The sequence below is a fragment of the Pleurodeles waltl genome, chromosome 6 (genome assembly GCF_031143425.1).
Source record: "Pleurodeles waltl isolate 20211129_DDA chromosome 6, aPleWal1.hap1.20221129, whole genome shotgun sequence".
Classification (NCBI taxonomy): domain Eukaryota; kingdom Metazoa; phylum Chordata; class Amphibia; order Caudata; family Salamandridae; genus Pleurodeles; species Pleurodeles waltl.
Window position 1 is genome coordinate 683,455,729 of NC_090445.1, and position 23,262 is coordinate 683,478,990.

Genomic DNA, 23,262 nt, shown 5'->3' on the forward strand with positions numbered 1-23,262 from the left:
CCAATGTTTTACTTAATATTGCATTCCCCTAGAGAGTTAGCTAATTCAAGGAGGCGGAATTTCTGTATTTTTGTGTTGCAAATTACTCTTGTATAGTGCATACTGTGAAATGATTCGCAACCAAGTGTTTATAATAATCCATGATTGAGCGCGCTGGTGTTCAGGCTGAAATGGATCAGTCAGTTTAAGGCTTTCCCTAGTTTATCCTGGCGATCAGCGTCTCTCCCTTGACGCACGTGCAGTGGGTCCGTCTGTGTTTAATTGCGCATGCGGCTATAATCCTGTGCTGAGCGTGAGCAATGACAGCCGGTTCTTCCGGTGAAGGTCAGGAGAGAGCTGTGTTTAGTGGGTCTGAGACCCAGCGCCCTCCTGCTGCGTTGTGACAGCAGAGACACTATAAACTTTGAGGATAATCACACTCAAAAGAAAGATGTTACAGCAACCGTCAGAGAAGGTGAGTTGTATCGTGCAAATAAGAAATAGATTTGCATTATATTGCGTAAGAACGAATGCTAAATGTGGGGAATTGACGTGAGAACTACGCAGTGCTTCTGTTTTCCCCACCTCTATTAATATATTACTAATTATTAACCCACTCTCTGTCTCTTTTCCCATCCCATGTTGCTGTAGCTCACACAGGGATCGTGTTGCTAAAGCGACTAATTTGAGTTAAATTCTGGATGATGGTGTCATCTGAGCAAAAGGATGTTTAGGAAAAAAGGAAGGAGCTAATTTCTTTATGAGCTTGCATTAAAGCAAAGGAAGATTTCATATTCTGATTCACGTTGACTGCATGATTGTGATCCAAGAAGATGAAGGGAGATCGTTCGGCCCTCACTACAGCTGGATTATACCGATCATATTTGTAGCCTAGAACTCCTAGTTGAGGACATATTGCAGAGAACTCTTTGCAGATATTAGCAATCTCCTTTAAAAAGTCTTGCTAAATAAAAATCTTTAATTTTAAAGTGAATAATATTGAATTTCTAACACCTTATGTAGCATCTAGATTTTGTTTAAAATGTGATGGACTTGACCTACTGTGAATAGTCTTGTGACAATTGTAATAAAGGATGCATGAATGTTTCTAGATAGGACCTCGAATGATTACCTTCCCAACCTTTTAGATGAAAATGTCTAAGGCCATAGAGTTTAGCATGATTTTCCAAGTCAGTTAGGTGTTTGTGCACTGGGAAGATAAGCTCACTAGATTGATCTTTTAGAAGGAATACCATTTCTGTTGTCTTTAACTTTAATTGATAAATAACAGTGTTAACTATAATAAGAAGAGAGAGGTACTGTTGTGTGTTGCTTATGTCAATGTTATGACATAACGAAGTTCCAAGTTCGGAGATGATAGCAAGACTCTACTGGTGATGGTTCGAGACTCGTGTCTGAGGAGCGTGGTACCCTGTTTCCTGTTTTACTGCAACTTATATTAAAAGAAGAATCCACATGTACTTACCGTCTGGTATCTGTTTGTGGGGATAAATCTACCACAATCTGGTGACAATATGATTGATGGCCCGTGCATGGCCTTCTATATGGAGAATCCTTGACGGTGTTGCCAGGATCAGTGTGTGCTCTCAGTTTCTCAGTGTAAGCAATGCCTGCGATTTATTGGACTGCAATAGTCGGAGTTTGCGGTTGCCAGTAGGAAGGGAGTTTGACTGGATTTTGGGGGCGCGTAGTTCACTGTTACACTGCGCGTGGAATCGCACATGACAGACACTGCCTACTTGTTGCGACGTCACTGTTGAGGATGTGGGGCATATGCTGCCTACGTTACGTGGCTACCATCTTAATTGCGGTTACAAGGACAACGGAGACGCTTTTCAAGACGCATTTAGAGTTATTGGGTATACACGTTGCTTGAACTATGCATGTCGATTTATGCTTTAAAGACACTTTGCTGAACATGTTGATTCACGTCTAGGCATCACAAGAAGTACAGGAAACAGGGGTAACTGGGGGAAAAAAAAAAAAAAAAAAAAAAGGGATCTTAAGTAACAGGAAAACTGTAATATACAGATTGTGTCTCACCCTGCACATTGCAATATGGCTCAGCAAAATGTCACTATTAATCTGCCACAAGCATTATGGTCCACAGGAAATGAACCAATCCTAAAATGGGTGGCGAGGAAAGATTTTTTTTAAATTACATTCATGCAATTAATGAAGAGAATAGAATGACATCAGAACAGAAAAAAATAATTCTTCTGCACTAGTTAGGTCCTCTTGGCCTAAAAACGTACAACAAAATGCCAAAAAGTCCTGCAAGTGGGGATTTGATTGTTTTTAATGCTGCTCTACAAGAGCTTGATAAATATTGTGCACCAAAGGTTTGCATAGGTATCATCAGATATAAATATTTTCAGCAGAAACAAAGTAAAGAAGAGTCCATAGATGACTATGTTGCTGATTTAAAAAGACTAGACTTTGATTGTAAGTTCGGTGCAATTCCGGACGATTTGATAAGGGACCAATTTGTTATGCATACTTGTAAAGAAACCATACAAGAAAGATTGTGGATTAATAGAGATTCACCCTTGGAGGATGTCTTAGCAATGGTATGGAAGGGGGAGATATCCAGAAGGTGTGCCTTGGAACCTAAGCAATGTGAAAAAGGAAGTGAATGTGGTTATAAGGTGGCAAATTGGAAACAAGTGAGGGAACAGAGAACAAGTCACAAAGAAAGGAATGATAACAGTGAGAGAAGATGTTATAGGTGCAACAGCAAAGAACATTTAGCATACGCTAAAACGTGCCCTGCGTTCAAACAGAGATGTGGTAATTGTGGCATCAATGGGCATTTTGCAAGAGTGTGTAGAAGGAAAAGTAAATCTGTTAAGTGAATGTATGATGGCAAGAGCCAGAGTGGAAGTGATGAGGAGAAAAATACATACTCAGGAGATGCTTGAAGTGTACCGGGGACATTTGTGCTAAATATAAATGACAACAGTACGAAGGACAAACCTGTATGTGAAATGGAAATTGGTGGTGTACCTATTATGATATATGCAGATTCAGGGTCACCTTTTACCATAATCAACGAAGTGTGGAGGAGGAATTTTGTGAAGAAAATTGGTACACAATTGTTGAAACTGGATATAAGTCCTGAAAGTTATACCGGCAAGAAGATCGACCTTTTGGGGTTCAGATGGTTACTATTTTCATTTAAGAATAGGAATGCGAGGGGAAAACCTTGTGTAGCTAAAGGTGGACCATCGGTCCTTGGATGGAAGGACCAAGGAAATTTACATATGTTCTTGGACCCAAATAGTGATGAGAAAGTTTTGGTGATGAACGACGGTACTGTTTTGAACAAGGAAATGGAGGAAAGATTCCCAAAGGTGTTTAGTAAACAACTGGGGAACTTGAATAAATTTGAACATGACATTGTGCTAAAGGGTAATGCTGTTCCGAAAATACACAAATTGAAGACTGTACCGATAATGATAAGGGACGATGTATCTAGGGAACTAGACAAACTGGTACAAATGGATGTTATCAAACCCATAGGGATATCAGAATGGATTTCACAAATGGTAGTAGCTCGACGTAGCAATGGAAAAATTAGACTATGTATAGACGTGCGTCATTTGAACAGTAACATTGTTTTTGATCATTTTCCATTACCAAGGATTACAGAAATGGTCTCAAGTCTTCAGGGGGCAAAATGGTTCTCAAATATAGACTTATCTGCAGCCTATCACCAAATATCGCTCTCCCCTAGGTCAAGGAAACTCACAGCATTCATAACACTTTTTGGGTGCTTCCAATTTAAAAGGAGGTTGTTTGGCCTGGCATCGGCCGCTGCTGTGTCTCAGCGTTTAATGCATAAGTTATTTGGGAAAGTGAAGGGTGTGATGTTCTTTCAGGACGATATATTGGTGTTTGGGGAGAACAAGGAAGCACACAATGAGAGATTACAAAAAGTGCTAGGAGTGTTAAAGGACAAGGGTTTAACAGTGGAATTGAGTAAATGTAAATTTGCTGAAAGGAGTGTGAATTATCATGGACATGAAATCAGTGATGAAGGAATGAAACCTAAATCATCTTTGATTGATGCCATTGTTGGCGCCCCATCGCCTATCAGCAAAGATGATGTTAGGTCATTCATTCAGCATTTTGCGGAAAAGGTTTACAACATACGACTTTTACTAAAAAAGAATGTGAAATTTGTTTGGAATTCACAATGTGAGGAGGAATTGGTTAGAATTAAGAAAGAACTTAGTAAAGTAGCTCATCTAGGGAGTTTTGATCATAAGTTGGACTGCTTTTTGACAACAGATGACAGTAACAGGGGTCTAGGTGCAGTTCTGTCACAAAAAGATAACAAAGGTAAATAAACTATTATTTTGTTTGCCTCCAGGTCCTTATCACCATCGGAGGAGAAATATCCCATCATAGAGAAGGAGGCATTGGCTTGTGCATGGGCATTAGAGCATTTCTGTACGTTTGTGTGGTTGACGACTGTCACCATCCAATCTGATCATAAACCTCTTATCATATTACTTATGAGTGAAGGAAGTGTGTCTGCTTCAGCGAGAATTGCTATGTTATCCATGAGAATGAAGGATTACTTGTACTGCATGGTGTATGTACCGGGTAAAAATAATTGTGTTGCTGACTGTCTGGGATGCCTTGTTTGTTAGAAAAATGTGAGGAGGACAGGTGGAATGATTATTAAGTGGCTTTGATACATGACTCTGGTAAACCGGCCATCAAGGAAGAGTGTTGGGAGAGGGAGATGGGAAAAGATACTGTGTTACAGTTGGTTTTACAATATGTTTTAGACGGTTGGCCTAAAAAGGATCAGTTATCTGAATTGTGTAGACATTTTTGGGAAGTTAGGTCTGAACTTTCAGTGGAGAGGAATATCATTGTTAGAGATAAGAAGATCATTCCTCCTTGTGGATTGCAGGAAGCAATTTTGGAACTCTGCCATGAGGGGCATTTTGGTATTGTTAGAACCAAATCTATTGTCAAGGACTTATTTTGGTGGCCGGGGATAGACAAGGCTACAGAGAGGTTTGTTGGGGTTTGTGAAGTGTGTTCTAGAGCTGATAAGAGTCTGCATGCATACTTTGAGACCACCAATGGATCAGAAGCTCTTGCCTTAGCAACCTTGGGAGTGTGTGGCACTGGATTTGTTTGGTCCTGTAGGGAAGTCGCAAGAATATGTAATTGTTTGATGGATTTGTTCTCTAAGTGGCCGAAGGTTGACGTAGTGGAAAAGGCAGACACCAATACATTTCTGGAATTTTTGGACAGGACGTTCCGGTCAGAAGGAATTAGTGTGTTCTTATTGACCGACAGTGGTGTTCAATTTGTTTCTAACACAGCTAAAACATACTTTGAGAGAGTGGGTATAAAGCATAGGACTACTTCCTTGTATAATCCCAGTAGGAATGGCACAGTGGAAAGATTCAACAGAGTTATTAAGGGGGTTATTCAGAGTGCCATGAAGCAACGTTGTGACTGGCACACTGTTGTACGGAAGGCAGTTTGGGCATATAGGATTACAGAGAATGATAGCACAGGGTTAAGCCCCTTTGTGATAATGAGGGGATGCAAACCAAGATGCAAATTTAGTCCTGCATGGTTGATGAATACTGAAATTGAACAATGGTTGCCTGACTTGGTAAGCTGTAGTTTGGACAAAACACAAGGAACAATTAAAGCATATTATAATAAAGCACATGGTGTTAAACCTGTCAGTATTGAGGTGGGAGACTAGGTTTGGGTAAAGAAACCCTATAAAGTAAAGAAAGGTAAGAGCCAATATTTTGACCGAGAACAAGTGATAGAAGTCTTGCATAATGCTGTTAAACTAGGAAATGGTAAAGTAAGGAATTTTTTAACGTGTTGCATTACATTCAAATGAACAAAAGGAAGGCTCTGAAGTAAATGCGAAAGAGATAATGGAAGGGAGGAAGACCTCAGATTGTTTGGAAGATGATGAGGAAGTGGTGGAAAGGCATGAGAGGAGAGAGACAACAAGTATTAGTCGTGAGGATAGTGTGAGTGAAGAGAATTTAAGGGGAAATGGACAGGAACCTGTTGATGAGGATTTGAATGGTAGGAAAAGGAAAGTAGTACCTCCTAGTTGGCTGAAGGATTTTGTTGTGGGGTACACCTCAGAAATTCTAGTAACTAATAGCTATATAAGTAGTTGTATGTTTTTATAAGGAAAAAAAAAAGAAAAAAGGAAAATGTAATTTTAATTCCTACAAAAGCAGTGTAAGTTTCTGAAAGTTTATTAAGGGGGATGTGCTGGGTATTATTATTGTCTGTTTTTCTTATTATTTTAATTATTTAAATAATGGAGATTCAGCCCATGCAGGGGAAATCCGTCGGGAAACCGCCGGATCCCCTTTTCTGACCGCGGCTTTACCGCCGCGGTCAGAATGGCCTGGGAAGCACCACCAGCCTGTTGGCGGTGCTTCCGTGGTCGGAATGACCCCCTTAATGTCCTTAATTTGATGCACCCTCATGGGAGGAGATCAGGACCCCCGACGCTTGGCCATCTACATCAAGCTGGGAAGCGACAGGGCAGGACCTTGCTTGGACTGGTATCACAGTGGCTGGGCCAGCACTGGACGCCCCAGCCCGTTACTACTTATCAGGTCTTGGGGGATAAGGCCTGCCATAATTATCTGCAACTTCTGTTTTTGTGGCCTGGGAGATGGCAGCTGCAATCGTATCAACAGCAGTGGAAGGTGGAAACTCTTTGGGGCTGTAGAGGTGGGTTTTGTTGGTGCTGGAAAGTCAGTACACAATGTCCCAGCAGGAACCTCTCCAGTGAGACTTAATACATACCCAGACTTTGCTTCGACAAGACCTTAATACATACCCAGACTTTGCTTCGACCGGAGCTTACACAGGAGGCTAGGGCAGCGTGGAATGTCACCGGCAGTAGGGTCTATCAGTTGGGCGAAAAAGCCAACAAGACTTTACGGGACGGAAGCCCCGGTTGCCTTCTTGTTGACAGATGATGGTTCCTGGGTGACTGGAGGCGAATCCATTGTGAATGCGTTTGCAGTGTATAGTGCGGACCCCTTGAGCACTCGAGCAGACTTACTCCAGTTCATAGCGGATCTGCCGATGCCACGATTGACTCCCGAAAAACGGGAGTCGCTGGAAGCAAACGAGCTAGGGCATGCAACGAGCTATGTGGAGCCCTAGCTCAGCTACAGGCTGATAAGGCGGCGGGCCCCAATGGTTCCCGGCCGAGTTCTGGCACCTGGTATGGCCGCAGACAGGCCCACTGCTCTTGGAGACCTTTGTGGAGAGGGGTGAGTTGCCCCCCAGATCTGCAGAGGGCTGAGATCATGGTGATCCCAAAGCCAGGATCAGAAGGTATGCACTTCAGGGACTTCCGAGCAATCTCACTTCTGAATTCAAAAGTTATAATATGGGCTAAAATGCTGGCCACTCGACTTGGAGTGGTGATTGCAAGCTTGGTTCATCCTGACTAGTCCAGGATCATGCCCCATCAGGCCACCCGACAAAATTTACGAAGGGTCCACAATGCCATTGCCATGAGTGGACTTTTGATGGTCACCGAGCCCTGCTGTCCATCAGCTTCCAGAGGCTTTTGATTAAGTGGACTGGGCGTTTCTATTCACCCTCCTTGACAAGGTGGGCTTTGGCCCACGGTATGTGAGCTATATGCGTCTTCTTTTACTAATTTGTTGTCAAGGATGTGGATCGGAGGGGTGGTGTTGGAGTGGTTTCCAGTGGCAGGGGGCACCGGTCAAGGTTGTCTCCTGTCACCTTTACTTTTTGTGCTTGTTATCGAACCTCTGGCTGCATGGGTGAGGGTTGACGCGCTTATTAAAGGTTTTCAGCGGTCTGAGGGGGTAGGCGACTGAATTTAGCCAAATGCTGATGACTTCCTTTTGTTTCTAGATGATCCAGGAGTCTCGGGACCTAGGGGGCTCCAGATTCTTCAGTTCTTATACAGGACTCCTAATGAACCCCTAAAAATCATTAATTTCTCCCATTGCTCCCTGCCTGTAGAAATCCCATGGGGGACAGGGATACTGATTCTCCCTCTAGGCTTCAAATACCTGTTTTTTTTTTGTTGTTACTTGCAACACCATTCGCTCCTTTGATCGGATCCTAGCGCCTCAGTTGGTCGTCTTTGGAAAGGACATCCAGTTCTGGTCCACCCTACCTCTTTCCATATTAAGGCATTCAGCCATTTTTAAGATGATGGCCCTCTTGCGTCTGCTCTCCCACTCGCAAAACGATCCCTTCCCAATCAATAACATTTTCTTTAAAAAGATTAATGCACATCTCTGACTGTTGTTATGGTGGGGCAGAGTACCACATATCACCTAGACGGTGGATGGGGGCTTAACAACCCCAGACATGCTGGGTGGTGCATCTGCTCAGGTGGCTGTTGGGGGGGGGGGCTTTAGAGACCCTGTATATGTGGTGGAGGGCTGCCTGATGGGCGGTAAGGAACCTCACCACATGCTCCAAGAGGAAGGGGTTTCTGTGGCTCTTCCTCCTGCCACCCTGGTGGTGTTGGAGATATGGAATGCAGCCTTGAAGACAGTAGGGGGGGCTGTTCATCTCACATTGGAGGCTCCGTTGTGGCGGGCACCAGACTCCCTCAGGTGGTGGCCCTAAGGGGATTCGTGGCCTGGATGTCATTTGAAACTTTGGGGATGTACAACATAATGGGATGCTTAAGTCCTTTCAGGACTTGCAGGTGGAGCATGACATGCACCGTACACAGTTCTTCAGGTATTTGCAGCTCAGCCACGCCCTCCTGCCTCTCATACAGCCAGTGGATAATATCCCTGAATTCTCCCTGATGGAGGCCAAAATCATTCTCACAATCCTCACAGAACATAAATTGTTGGAAATCTACAAAATGGTATTGCATAATGTGTCAGGTCTGATGGTGAGGGTATGAAGGGCATGGGAGAGTGAACAGGGCTGCATGGAGGATGGATGACTGGAGGGAAGTGGTGGAGGCTCCCAGAGAAGCATTGATAGCTGCGCAATTTAGTTTGATCCAGCTTAAGATACTTCATAGGGTGTGTCTCATTAGCCTCCACAGCATGGGCCTGATCCCTGCTGGGAACTGTCTGCGGTGTGATGATACAAGGGGGGACTTGTCTCACATATTCTGGCACTGTCTGGGACAGTTCCACTTTTGGTATGGAATGTTGGGACTCCTTGAGAGGGTGATGGGTTGGAATATTCCCCGAGACCCTAAACTTATCCTTCTGCATTTCACGGATGATCTCAGGGCACACGTTACCAAAAGGCTCTTCTTTGGCTAGGCCCAATTAACGCGAAGAGGGATAACGCAAGGGCCTGGACGGCGATGGAGACTCCTCACATTGATACCTGGGCCAAGGGCATGGATCATTGTATAGGACTGGAACGTCCAATCTACTTGTCACGGGGTTGCCCCCAGAAAAAAAAAACATTTGGAAAGACAGGGCAGAGTATGGGGGGATACACTGGAGAGGGTATTGGTGGAGGGCAGGGCAGTGGGACAGTGGGGGAAGAGCAATATTGGTCCACAAACGGGATGGTTGGGTCCTGACTACTTGTCAAGTAGTCAGTAATTTAGTTGTGAAATTTACTGCGATATCTTTCCTGCCTTCTTCCTGTAATGTGATGTATCTTTTCATTATTTAAGGTACTGTGCTCGATATGCTGTTTTTTTTCTTCCACCTGTTGTAAAATCAATAAAAAGATGTTTAAAAAAAATGTCTGGGCATAACAATCAATCACAAACTCTCAACGGGACAGCAAATTAATAATGTGGTCCCGAAAGGAGATTTTATTCTTCAGACAACAAGGAAGCTCATGCCATATCTTTCTTTTGGTGCATCGAAATCAATCAAGGTAGCAATGACTGGAGGAAGAATTGACTATGCTAATAGTACTTATTTAGGACTGCTGAACTATGATGTAAAATGCTTTCAAATACTTCAGATTGCTGCAGCGAGGCTAGTGCTAAAGGCACCCCGCAGAACACACACTCTCCAGTTGTTGGCTGCCAGTAGTACAATACATCCAATTTAAAGTATGTTGCTTAGTCCTCAAGGCTATTCATGGCGTAGCCCTATATTTTGTTACTGAGTGTATACCTCGGTATACATCTAGCAAGGTTTTATGTTCGGCCACTGCCAATCATTGAGTGGTACCCAGATACCAGAAAACTAGCATAGGAGGTTGCAGGTTCTCAATTCTAGCTCCCAAGATATGGAACTCCCTTCCAATATCTATTAGGACAATAACATCTCTGGAACCTTTCAGGCGGTTATTCAAAACATGACTATTCAAGAAAGCCTTTTGTTCAGGAAAGTAGCAACTTTGGGTGAACGAGTGCTATATAAGGCTTAATGATCATAACCCTTTCTAGTGCCTAATTGGAACACACTAAAATAGTAGTGGTTCTGGATTTTGACGATATTACTTATTCCTAAAACAATGCCTATTGTGTTCCTTCTCATGCTTGTGGTAGTGTAGTTATAAATGATCAAGTTTTGTAAGCAGATATTTCAGATGAATTAACATATAGCTATTCATTGTGTTAAGGTACACATATTTGTATAAGGCTTGCTGTTGTTGTACTCACAATGTATTTTTATCCAGTTGTGGCGAAAGGATCACAACTTCATTACCAAGTTTTGCCTCTTGTGATGGTTACATCTTGGACTTTATGAACACTAAGAGTAACAACCATGCACCACTGATTTAATTCCCACTCTTAGCAGCAGCATATTAGAATAGGGAACAGAACGCAGAATATTTGAATAGAGAACAGACCACAAAATCTACTTTCCTCAGACCTTAGAAGGGTTTGCCCATCTTTTCTCAATGCCTGATTTGCTGATGACTCAAGTGACCAAAATATCATGCTATGCCTTGAGAAAGCCACCAATTGAACAATGTTTCTCTTGACTCAGTGATGATGAGCGCTATGGTGTTAATATTTTTGTCTGATGTATTACATATTGAATCTTGCTTGACTTTGCTCATCCTTTGCTGGTCGTGGTGTGTTTCAGATTCTGGTTACCCAGAGCTCTTTCTCTGCCTTCCCTTATACCGTTTCCCACCAACCAAAACCTGGGAGGCAGGTGTTATGTTTAACATATCCTTGATAGGCCGTGACAGTTTGCCTGGTCAGTCATGGGCAGGCAGGTTGATCCATTTGCCACACATGCACAAACTGCAGAGAAGATACAAAAATAATTTAAGACAATTTATTATCATTAAGTACATTAGATCTAATATTGTATAAGACCAGTTCTAAAGATTACATTTAGAAGCATGAACTGATGAGGCGGCAATAGCAGTTAACTTTTATTGAGGTATACCGTAAGATTGAAAATATTCAGTTTAGTTTGTGGGAAATTACCCACTACTAGTACTTTTTTTTAGAACTAGATCAACAGTATGCCAATAGTCACAAAGAAAGAAGATGGGAGACATGTTAATTTGTATTTACCCGTATGCTCCAGTGGATAACTTTCTTAGTCCTGGGTAAAAGCCTTTACAAATAGGATACTAATTGGAGAAGAGCAGCATAAAAGTAAAAGTATTATTATAGGAGTCTTTGCCTTTCCTGTGGTGATTCTGGATATTTTCTGTGAGAATGTTGTCATCTGCCAGAAAACTCCTCTGCTTGGTTATGAGGAGTAGGCAGATACCAAATAAATCTAAGACTTTTCCTGCAGATGCCTGCTTATTTAATTTATTCTGACATTAATATCTTTGCAAAATGGACCGTTCCAGTAATCAGTTGTATTTGATTCAGGAGTGTGAACAATATTTATGTATACAAAGTTTACTTCCTGCAGGAATATCCCCTTGGGAGACAAGAATCCATTTGTTCAATGGATGGTTCACCTCTTACCCCTGGAGATATGACCCAAGAAATAATTCCAATAATAATCCCTACCTTATCTGGGCATGTGCAAATGCTAATAGGTGACATTTTGGATGTACTGGTTTTTGTGGACAACCTGTTTAAGGAAACATAAGTCACTGATCAACTGGGTACAGAAAACCTATCTCTCTTCATTGTGCCTGCTGTCAAGCTGGTTGTTTCCCAGTCAAACCAATTCATATTTCCAAAACGTTGTCAGTACCTGATTGAATATCTTCAACTCCCAAGACAATGTCACTGCAGTTTTAGGAATTTTTCAGACTTATTTGCTGAAATGAAGGCAGAACAGCTTCCTCCCTACAGGCCCTATGAGTAAGCCATTTGGTTCCAAAACCAAGATACCTCACTGTAAAATGAGGTATCCAGCTTTTACTATGAAAGAAAAACAAGAATTGAAAAAATAAAAAAATACATTTGACAGACTAAATGAATCGTCAGGCATTCTACATTCTCAGGGCACCAATATTGTTTGTTCCCAAACCTCATTGGCAATTAAGACCCTATATAGCTTACAGAAAATTCAAGGGCAATAACAATCAGAAACAGCAAACATTTACCAGTTAATTCCTGTTCAGAAGACTGTATCTTAGACAGGACTGTAATCTCGTGTTAGGAAAAGAGATGAGTGAAAAATCCCACACAACACCAAATATGTATTCTGTGAATAATGCTCACACTGCCTTCTTGCACCCCAAGAGTGATGTTTTATGGGATGTATTAGGTGTGTTTGCTGTAGCATTTTGCATGGCATCTTAATACATTCATCTGAGATCAGATTTCCTGTATGCTTACCTTGCGAAATCCCTAGGTATAGTACATTGCAAGTTGAGATTACTGTGCATCCTGATAAATTGCAAGCTGTAAAACAATGGCAGCACTCAAAATGATCAAACAAATTCAGTGAATTTTAGGCTTTGCTAATTGCTGTTGGAGCAATCATCTCCAGGTCTGATACAAAACTCAAATGTTACATTCAGTACCATTCTGTTCTCATAATGTTTCATTGAATTAATTACACTATGTCATTTATGACAGACCTCTTAGCTGTCAAAGACACTTTTGCTTATTGGTGCCACTATCCCAAGGGAGCTCGCTATGAAGTTGTGGTATAGACAGATCATAACAAGCATTAGCAAAGCCAGTAAGTATCACCTCTGAGAGCTATTGGTTTATTTTAGCTGTGTTGCACAGAATTGTGGTTGAGCAGTATCTTTTAAAGTTCTATTTTGAGTTGATTTTAAACATCCATTATGCATGTGTTATTCATTAATGTCTGAGGGATGGTATGAGCTTTGAATTAAAATGTGAAATGAAACAGAAATACCAACCTGTACATCGGCAGTCATAATAAGTTTTCCAATATAATGAACACTGCACTTTTTATGGGGGGTTTGGGGTGCTTAATATAGAGAATGGGATGGGTAGTGAGTGGTAGGTAATAAGTAACATGGAAAATGGGTAGTGTGATAGTAAATATGCTGAAAAAGACTATTTAATTTTAATTTATGAAATCATTTAATTTAAATTGATGGAAAAGATTGTGATTATGGTGCAAATTCAATAACCTGTATAGGAAGCCAGCTCTTTATAAAGTGGACCAAAATGAGGTACACTGTGCAAAGAGTACAAGCAATCAAAATCCCCAGAGTTATCACGGAGGCAAAAATTACATTCCAAATGCTCTCTTTTTGAGTAGTGTTGTTGAGCGGTGAGGCATATCAGAGGATAGTGCTAAGCATGTAAGGCACACACTCATGCAGTAAGTGAGACATACACTCAAAAAAGAAATCTAACACCAGTTTATAAAAATAACCCATACTTTTATATAAACTGGTCACCTTGGGGTGCTATGGTGTGCCTGGGTACAGAGGTGTATTATGGCCTTAGGTGTCCCATTCAAGTTCGTGGGGAACGATCCGGTTACAAACTCGCTGCAGGGATGGCCTGGAAGGACAGTCCAAGGAAACCCACAAGGGGGCTTGGCCCTTGAGGTTCTCGGGCATGTGGGGTGCATAAGGGCTGAAGGCCTGCTGTAGGGGTGACTTTTAATATCTATGTACAGCCGCCCCTTGCGAACGTTGTCTCAGAATTTAGGCTTTCAATTGTACTGTATACTGATGACACTCAACTAGTAGTATCGCTAGCCCCTGAGTCAGGATCTTAACATCAGCTTGCCCCTTGCCTGGAAAAGATAGCAGGATGGACGTCAAATTGTTAATTAAAACTTAACGGAGGTAAAACTGAATTGATGATTTAGGGAACAAATCATCCTCTCAAACTACACTCAGCTGGGCAGTGTTTTTTGTGACCTCTCCTCCCCCCTCACCCTTAATAAAAAGTTTAGGCCTCTGGCTTCGTAACTCCTCATCAATGGAGTCCCAAGCTAAAAAACTATCAACTTTCTGTTTCGCACTGCTGAGGGTTTTATGTAAAATCCTCGCTCTGCTATCTTTACTATCTATAAGAATAGGGGTTCAGGCACTTAGGTGGTCATTACAACCCTGGCGGTCGGTGTTAAAGCGGCGGTAAAACCGCCAACAGGCCGGCGGTAAAAAAATTGGAATCACGACCGTGGCGGAAACCGCCAACATAGACAGCCATTTTAACACTCCGACCGCCAAGGCGGTACAAACAAACACCGCGGGTGGTTTGCCCACTGCTGCATCCTGGGGAGTGCAGTGCCACAGTCTCTCAAGTCTCTCCAGTGGGTGGTTTGCCCACTGCTTTATCCTGGGTAGTGCAAAGCCACAGTCTCTCCAGGGGGTGGTTTACCCACTGCTGCATCCTGGGGAGTGAAAAGCCACAGTCTCTCAAGTCTCTCCAGTGGGTGGTTTGCCCACTGCTGCATCCTGGGGAGTGCAAAGCCACAGTCTCTCAGGTCTCTCCAGTGGGTGGTTTTGCCCACTGTTGCATCCTGGGGAGTGCAAAGCCACAGTCTCTCAAGTCTCTACAGTGGGTGGTTTGCCCATTGTTCAATCCTGGGGAGTGCAAAGCCACAGTCTCTCAAGTCTCTCCAGTGGGTGGTTTGCCCACTGCTTTATCCTGGGGAGTGCAAAGCCACAGTCTCTCAAGTCTCTCCAATGGGTTGTATGCCCACTGCTGCATCCTGGGAAGTGCAAAGCCACAGTCTCTCAAGTCTCTCCAGTGGGTGGTTTGCCCACTGCTTTATCCTGAGGAGTGCAAAGCCACAGTCTCTTAAGTCTCTCCAGTTGGTGGTTTGCCCACTGCTGCATCCTGGGAAGTGCAAAGCCACAGTCTCTCAAGTCTCTCCAGTGGGTGGTTTGCCCACTGCTGCATCACAGGGAGTGCAAAGCCACAGTCTCTCAAGTGGATGCCAATCTCCACTGGTTCTGGAGGGGGCTTTGTGCCCAGAGTGCTTCATCCTGCCAAGGACAAAGGTAGTGGTTGTGATATTCCACTGGTTCTGGAGGGGGCTTTGTGCCCAGAGTGCTTCATCCTGCCAAGGAAAGAGGAAGTGGATGTAAATCTCCACTGGTTCTGGAGAGGGCTTTGTGCCCAGCGTGCTTCATCCTGCCAAGGACAGAGGTAGTGGATGTAAATCTCCACTGGTTCTGGAGAGGGCTTTGTGCCCAGAGTGCTTCATCCTGCCAAGGACAGAGGTAGTGGATGTAAATCTCCACTGGTTCTGGAGGGGCTTTGTGCCCAGAGTGCTTCATCCTGCCAAGGTCACAGGTAGTCGATCTGATACTCCCCTGGTTCTGGAGGGGGCTTTGTGCCCAGAGTGCTTCATCCTGCTCGTGGCGGCCTTAGTAGCGTCGGAAGCTTTGGCGCTCACTGGCCTGCGGTGCTTGTTGCAGCGGTGTCCTGTTCAGCGGTGCTGGTGGCGGTGGTGTCCTGTTCAGTGGTGCTGGTGGTGGCAGTGTCCTTGGCAGCGGTGCTGGTGGCGGCGGTGTCCTTGGCAGCGGTGCTTGTTGCTGCGGTGTCCTGTTCAGCGGTGCTGGTGGCGGCGGTTTCCTGTTCAGAGGTGCTGGTGGCGGCGGTGTCCTGTTCATTGGTGCTGGTAGCGGCAGTGTCCTTGGCAGCGGTGCTTGTTGTGGGGGTGTCCTGTACATTGGTGCTGGTAGCGGCGGTGTCCTTGGCAGCGGTGCTTGTTGTGGCGGTGTCCTGTTCAGGGGTGCTGGTGGCGGCGGTGTCCTTGGCAGCGGTGCTGGTGGCGGCGGTGTCCTGTTCAGCGGTGCTGGTGGCGGCGGTGTCCTGTTCATTGGTGCTGGTAGCGGTGGTGTCCTGTTCAGCAGTGCTGGTGGCAGCAGTGTCCTTGGCAGCGGTGCTTGTTGCGGCAGTGTCCTGTTCAGCAGTCCTGGTGGCGGCGGTGTCCTTGGCAGCTGTGCTGGTGGCGGTGGTGTCCTTGGCAGCGGTGCTGGTGGCGGCGGTGTCCTGTTCAGCGGTGCTGGTGGCGGCGGCGGTGTCCTGTTCATTGGTTCTGGTTGCGGCGGTGTCCTGTTCAGCGGTGCTTGTGGCAGCAGTGTCCTGTTCAGTGGTGCTGGTGGCGGTCCTGTCCGCTGCGCAGGTTTTCGCAGACTTGCCTGTTTTACTGTGCCCCTTCCCCACCTTGGATGGTGGCGCAGCTGTCTTCACACTCCCAACTGTACCCCTGGGAGAGGCTTTGGTGGAAGATGTTTTGCCTCTCTCCCGCCGGGCACTGCCCAACTTTATGTGCTTTTGAGGTGGGGGACTGTCCGTGGTCTGGCTCCTTGGCACACTGGCTGCCCTGCTGCCTGGCGCACTCCAGAAACCGGTTACTACTGGCACCACTGTTCCTGCAGATGTTGTGGCTGAGATGCTGGGTTGGGACCTGGAAAGGTGGGCCCTAGAAGACTAAAGGGGTGGGGGAGGTGAGGGGAAGAGGTCAAGGTTGGACAGGAAAAGTTTTTGGGACACACTGGGACGGGTAGATGGAGGGGGTTTGGGAGTGGAGAAAGAGGTAGTGGTAGTAGGAGGTGTACTTTTGGTGACTTTGGTTGAAGGTGCATGGGCTGGAGGCTGTTGTGTGGGTGTGTGGCTGCGATTGTGTACCTTCGGAGGTGGGCTCACAGACACACTGGGAGAGGACACGGGATGTGTGAATGGTAGTGGGGGTGGTGAGTGCACATGAGCGGGGTGTGGTGGCGGGTGTGCTGGTGATGGAAGTAGTGGCTGTCGATGTAGTGCATGCAGGTGTGAGTGGCGACAAGAATGGGAGGGAGGAGGGAGGAGAGGGGGACACAGTGGAGGCAGTGGCTTTTGGTATGTCTGCATGTGTATGGTGCTTGCCTGAATGTCTGTGGGATGTGTGGTGCTTATGATTGCCTGAGCTTCCCTTGTGTGTTGAGGTGTGTGCATGCTGGTCTGATGGTGTGCTTGGGATAGGCTGAGGTACAGGGGTTTGGGTCTGGGTGGAGGAAGTTGGAGAGGGGAGGCTAGAAACAGGGACAATGGCTGCCATCAGTGCTGAGGCCAGAGTCTGAAAAGCTCACTGTTGGGCTGCCTGACCAGAATGAATGCCCTCCAGGTATGCATTGGTCTGTTGCAACTGACTCTCTACACCCTGGATGGCATTCAAAATGGTAGACTGCCCAACAGTGAGGGACCTGCGGAGGTCAATGGCCTCCTCACTGAAGGCAGCAGGGATGACTGAGGCAGGGACTGAGGTGCCGGGGGTGAAGGAGATGCCCACCCTCCTGGGTGAGCGGCCACAGGGCAAATGCTGAGGGGCTGCTGGGAGGGCGGTGCTGATAGGGGGGGTGGCAGCTGTACCTGTAGATGCGGGGCACAGAGGGGCCCACCACCGCAAGGGAGCTCCCATCAGAGGAGGAGTCGGTGTCGCTAGTCTCAGCTCCTGTCCCCGCCGTGGAGCTCCCCTCGCCCTCCGTCCCACTGGTGGCTTCTGAATCCGTTGTGTCGCCCTCCATGGCCATGTGGGATGCAGCTCCCTCCTGCTCCGGTGACACTGCTCCTCCGCCTGATGATGCTAATGCACACAAGAACAGGGAGACCACAAAAAGGGGGGGAAAGACAGAAGAAAGACATGTTGAGTGCATCCAATACCGCTACCGTTGGCGGACACTGCAGACACAGAGCCCCCTGCACTACGCCGTGCACTTAGAGTTCCCTAATTAATCACAGGGACATGGGTTACAAGGCCTAGGCCCGATTGCTGCACACATGGAAGTCACAGGAGCCTGACTAGGTGTAGTTGGCTCTGAACACAGGTGGGGTGGGGTGCCACAGGGCCTGCCTTAAGAAGGGACCTAGCCTACTAAACTCGCCCTGGCCTAGGGGAACCCACAGCCCACCTCCCCCACCCAGACACCTACAATGCGCGCTGAATCAGCAGAGTGTACTCTCCCCCTTGTGGCTGCTGTGATGCCCTCAAGTGCCCATCCAACTCTGGATACGCCACCGCCAGGATCTGGAACATCAGGGGGGTAATAGTGCGACGGGCACCCCTCCCACGTTGGGAGGCCATCCCCAGCTGGGACTCCGCTGTCTTCTTGCTCCAGCGGCGAATGTCCTCCCATCTTTTACGGCAGTGGGTGCTCCGTCTGTGGTGGAAACCCAGGGTCCGGACTTCCTTGGCGATGGCACGCCAAATATCCTTCTTATGGTGGGCGCTGACCTACAGGAATAGTACAGGGGAAAAGGAGAAGATATAACCGTCCGCACCGTCACAGTCATTGGCCCGCATCCCTACCCTTGCCATGGCGCACATGCACTCACCGTCGCATCATGCACGCCTCATTCTCCCTCCCCCCATCTTTCATCAACACAACTCCAAACAGGCATTGCCCATACAGCATGCTCACAGTGTACTCACCTGTTTGTCTGGAGGACCGTAGAGTAGCGTGTACTGGGGGAGGACCCCATCCACTAGTTTCTCCAACTCTTCCGTGCTGAAGGCAGGGGCCCTTTCCCCAGACACACAAGCCATTGTCTCTTCCAGACTGCGGTCACAGCAGCACTTGTAGTGTAAGTCCTCTCCTGTCGAAGATCAGGTATCAAGTGATTGAACAGAGAGAAAATGGCAGTGACATCCGCGGCGGTGCGTACCGTCACCGCGGGCATACATCATCATTGGCTCCTGGGACCCATAGGGTCCAATGTTAACCAATGCAGGATTGCGCCGCGGTCTTCGACCGCCCACCGCGACAGTATACAACGCCAGCGCAGTTACCTCATATCCCCTTGTCCCACATTACAGGTCAGGCAGCCGCCATTTCAGGGGGCCACATGGCATTAATTTTGACTGCGTCACACATATCTAGGCCTTGCTTAAACAATAATACAGCCTTATGTTGATTTTCAAACATTTTCCGATAAGGTTGTGTTTACCTACCTCAGTGTTGGTTGACTCTCTGCTCGCTGTTCTCCTCCATAGAGCACGTCTGCTGGGGCAGGTGAGGAGATCCAGTGGCGGCATCCTCCAGTGTACAAACTGCTGGTGGACCTGTCAACAATGGAGGAGCGGCATGTAATTATCACCTACAGACTTGATCGTACCCCCTTCCTGGAACTGTGTGCCCAGTTGGAGGCAGACCTGACGCCACCTATCCGCCATCCCACAGGAATCCCCCCTCTAGTGCAGGTGCTGTCAGTACTCCATTTCCTAGCAAGTGGGTATTTTCAAACAACAGTGGACATAGCATCAGGGATGTCCCAGCCTATGTTCTCCAACGTGTTGTCCAGAGTGTTGTCTGTCCAGCTGAAACACATGCACAGCTACATTGTTTTCCCTCAGGTGGAGGATTTGACTACAGAGAAAAGTGACTTCTATGCCCTGGGACATATCCCCAACATCATAGGTGCCATTGATGGGATACATGTGGCCTTGGTCCCCCGACGCAGGAGTGAACAGGTGTACAGAAACTGGAAGAGTTACTATTCTATGAATGTGCAGATGGTGTGTTTGGCCGACCAGGACATCTCCCATGTAAATGCCAAATTTCCTGGCTCAGTGCATGATGCTTACATTCTGCGGAATAGCAGCATCCCTTATGTGATGGGGCAACTCCAGAGGCACCGTGTTGGGCTATTAGGTGAGGACATGGACCCAATACAGTGTGACTAGGTGTCTGGGTATGGGGATGTCCCTAAGAGTTAGTGTGTGTCTAACAGTTGTCCCTCACCATTTACAGGTGACTCTGGTTACCCCAGCCTGTCATGGCTACTGACCCCAGTGAGGAATCCCAGGACAAGGGCAGAGGAACACTACATTGAGGGCCATGGGCGAACTAGGAGGATTATAGAGAGGACCTTCGGCCTCCTGAAGGCCAGGTTCCGGTGCCTCCATGTGACAGGTGGTTTTCTATTCTACTCACCAAAGAAGGTGGGCCAGATCATCATGGCCTGCTGTATGCTTCACAACTTGGCTTTGCAACAACAGGTGCCTTTTCTGCAGGAGGATGGTCCAGATGGAGGTGTTGTGGCAGCTGTGGAGCCTGTGGACAGTGAAGACGAGGAAGCAGAAGAAGAGGACATAGACAACAGGAACAAGGTAATCTAGCAATACTTCCAGTGAGACACAGGTAAGAAGACAAAACTGCCTGCTACATCTGATTTAATTATTCTACCTCGCATCTGTCTGTCATTTTCACCCAGTGTATGGACACTCAGTTGTCACTTTCCCTTTCGAATTCACAGATGTGGGTCCCACTGTGTGACCTCTACTTTGTTTCCACATGGACTAGAGCTGTGTGACATAGGTATGTTGACATTAGATTGGATATAGCATTTTGCCACAGTTATTTGCTAATACACATTTTCGAAAGCACAGACTGACTCCAGATTGTTTTGTGATTTAAGGGTGTTTATTTAAGTGCTAAATAGTGGAGGTGGTTGTAAAAAGGTCAGGGGTGATTGTGGAGGAATGTCCATGGCAGAGTCCAGTCTATTAGTCTCACAGGTACCTTGTCAAAAGGGGCATAGGAAGTGGAGCTAGGGTAGTTTAAGTATGGACAGGGTGACAAAGTGGGACAGAAGGATGACAATCTGGGTGGTCTCATTTCTTGGCAGGGGTCTTAGCATTGTTCTCTGTCTTTTTCCTGGATCTCAGGGACCGCCTGCGGGTTGGTTCTCCATCTGCAGGGGGTGGGGTGCTGGTGTCGTGGTCCTGTGGCGGTGCCTCCTGTCCTCTAGCGCCGGCAGAGGTGGTGGGCAGTTCATCGTTCAGGCTAGTGTCGGGGGGCCCTTGTTGTGTTACAGTGTCCCTCCTGGTGTTAACGAGTTCCTTCAGCACCCCTACATTGGTGCCCAGGGTGGAATTGATGGATTTGAGTTCCTCCCTGAACCCCAAATACTGTTCCTCCTGCAGCCGCTGGGTCTCCTGAAACTTGGCCAGTACCGTTGCCATCGTCTCCTGGGAATGGTGGTAGGCTCCCATGATGTTGGAAAAGGCCTCGTGGACAGTGGGTTCCCGGGGCCTGTCCTCCCCCTGTCGCACAGCAGCCCTCCCAGTTCCCCTGTTTCCCTGTGCCTCTGTCCCCTGAACCATGTGCCCACTACCACTGCTCCCAGGTCCCTGGTGTTGTTGGGGTGGTGGGTTAGCCTGGGTTCCCTGTAGTGGTGGAGACACTGCTGCTTGACGTGCCCTGGGGACAGAGGTATGGACACGCTGGGTGGGTGCTTTGCTGGTGTTTCCAGAGGGGGGAAGCTCTATAGTGGCCTGTGCCAGTGTGAGGGGAACCGACTTTCCCGAGGTCCTCGATGGGCCGGGCTGGTCATCTAGATCCAGTTGGACAGAGCTTCTGTCATCACTGTGGGCCTCTCCTGTGGGTAGAGTGGACATGTCTGGACCCTCCTGTCCGGTGGCGTTGGGTAGGGGTTCTGCAGGGGTGTAAAGGCATGATTATTGCATCTGTGTGTGCCATGGTGTGCAATGGGTGGGTGACCCTGTACCCCAGTGCTTCCATTCTTGTGTGGGACCTTCTGTGATAATGGTTTAGGGGGGGTGTATGGGTATGTGCAGTGGACATGCTTTGGTGATGGGTGTCCATGCTTTGGTGTTACATGCAGGGCTTGGGTTTGGGATGTGTGGTTTGTGATAGTGGGACGAGTGAGGAGTTGGAGTGATGGGGGTGAGGGCGAGGTTAGGGGTATGTGGTAGCATGTAGGTGGGTGGGGGATGAAGTAGTTAAAGGTTTGTCCATTCCTCCAGCTACTCCTGCGAGGCCCTCAGGATGCAGTATAGCCAAGACCTGCTTCTCCCATGTTGTGAGTTCTAGGGGAGGAGGTGGGGGTCCGCCGCCAGTCTTCTGAACCGCAATCTGGTGTCTTGAGACCACGGAACGCACCTTCCCCGGTAGGTCGTTCCACCTCTTCCTGATGTCATCCCTAGTTCTTGGGTGCTGTCCCACTGCGTTGACCCTGTCCACGATTCTGCGCCATAGCTCCATCTTCCTAGCTATGGTGGTGTGCTGCACCTGTGATCCGAATAGCTGTGGCTCTACCCAAATGATTTCCTCCACCATGACCCTGAGCTCCTCCTTAGAAAACCTGGGGTGTCTTTGCGGTGCCATGGGGTGGTGTGGGTGATGTGTGGGGTGGTGTGTGTTGTGATGTGTGGGGTGATATTTAGAGGTGTGTTGTGTGAGGTGCGTGGATGTTGTGTGAGTGATGGTGTTGAGTGCCTGTGGATGCTATTGTTCTTTCTGGTGGTGTCTCTCTCTGGCCTCCTGTCGCAGTTTTTGTCGTAGGGGTTTGTGGGTGATGTGGGTGTGTGTTTTATAGTGTATTGGGTGTGTGGGAGTGGTGTGTGTATGTGTATCAGGTATGTGTATTTGGAATTGTCCAATGTGGTAGTGTTTTGTAAATGTGTGTGTATTTTGAGTGCGGCTGTGTGTACTGCCAATGGACTACAGCGGTTGAAAGACCACCACGTGGATTCATGGGTCGTGATAGTGTGGGCGTATTCCTGTTGGGGTGACGGTGGAGGTTTTGTTATCGCCAGTTTATCACTGACCTTTGGTGTGGCAGACTTGTGTGGCTGTCTAGATTTTGGCGGTGTAACCGGGCGTCCATCGCCACGGTTACGAGCGTCGAGCCCGAGCCGCTGAAATGGTGCTCCGGGGGCATGGCCGGGAGAACAGCCACAGGAGGAGAATCATCGGACCCGGAGAGGAGGAACGAGAGTGGTGGCGTCCCGACAGCTTGGAGGAAGTCTCATGGACGGAGAAAGAGTGGAACGCGACGTCAGGAGCAGGAGGAGGAACTGAGTCCCACGAACCCTTAGGCTACGGGGATCCAATTGACGAAGGCGGAGTTTCGGAGGTCTGCAAAGAGCTGGTGGTGGAATCGAAGACCCACGAAGAAACGCCGAAGAAGAGCAAACAACGCCG

At 47.1% G+C, this 23,262-nt stretch overlaps 1 protein-coding gene across 6 annotated transcripts in view; it reads left to right on the forward strand.

Annotated features, from left to right (window-relative positions):
• The first annotated feature begins 292 nt into the window (after nt 1-292).
• The window catches only part of LOC138300153 (zinc finger protein 282-like), a 90,984-nt gene continuing 68,014 nt past the window's right edge, over nt 293-23,262 (forward strand). For 4 of the 6 annotated variants that reach the window (XM_069239103.1, XM_069239105.1, XM_069239106.1 and 1 more), the window contains exon 1: nt 298-454. Coding sequence is in view for 1 of the 6 variants with exons in the window: in XM_069239104.1 (XP_069095205.1) it covers nt 431-454 (24 nt within the window). In the remaining 5 variants the exon portion in view is untranslated. Of the gene's footprint in view, nt 455-23,262 lie in introns of all 6 variants that reach the window. The other 2 variants (XM_069239109.1, XM_069239104.1) reach the window with 2 other exon arrangements.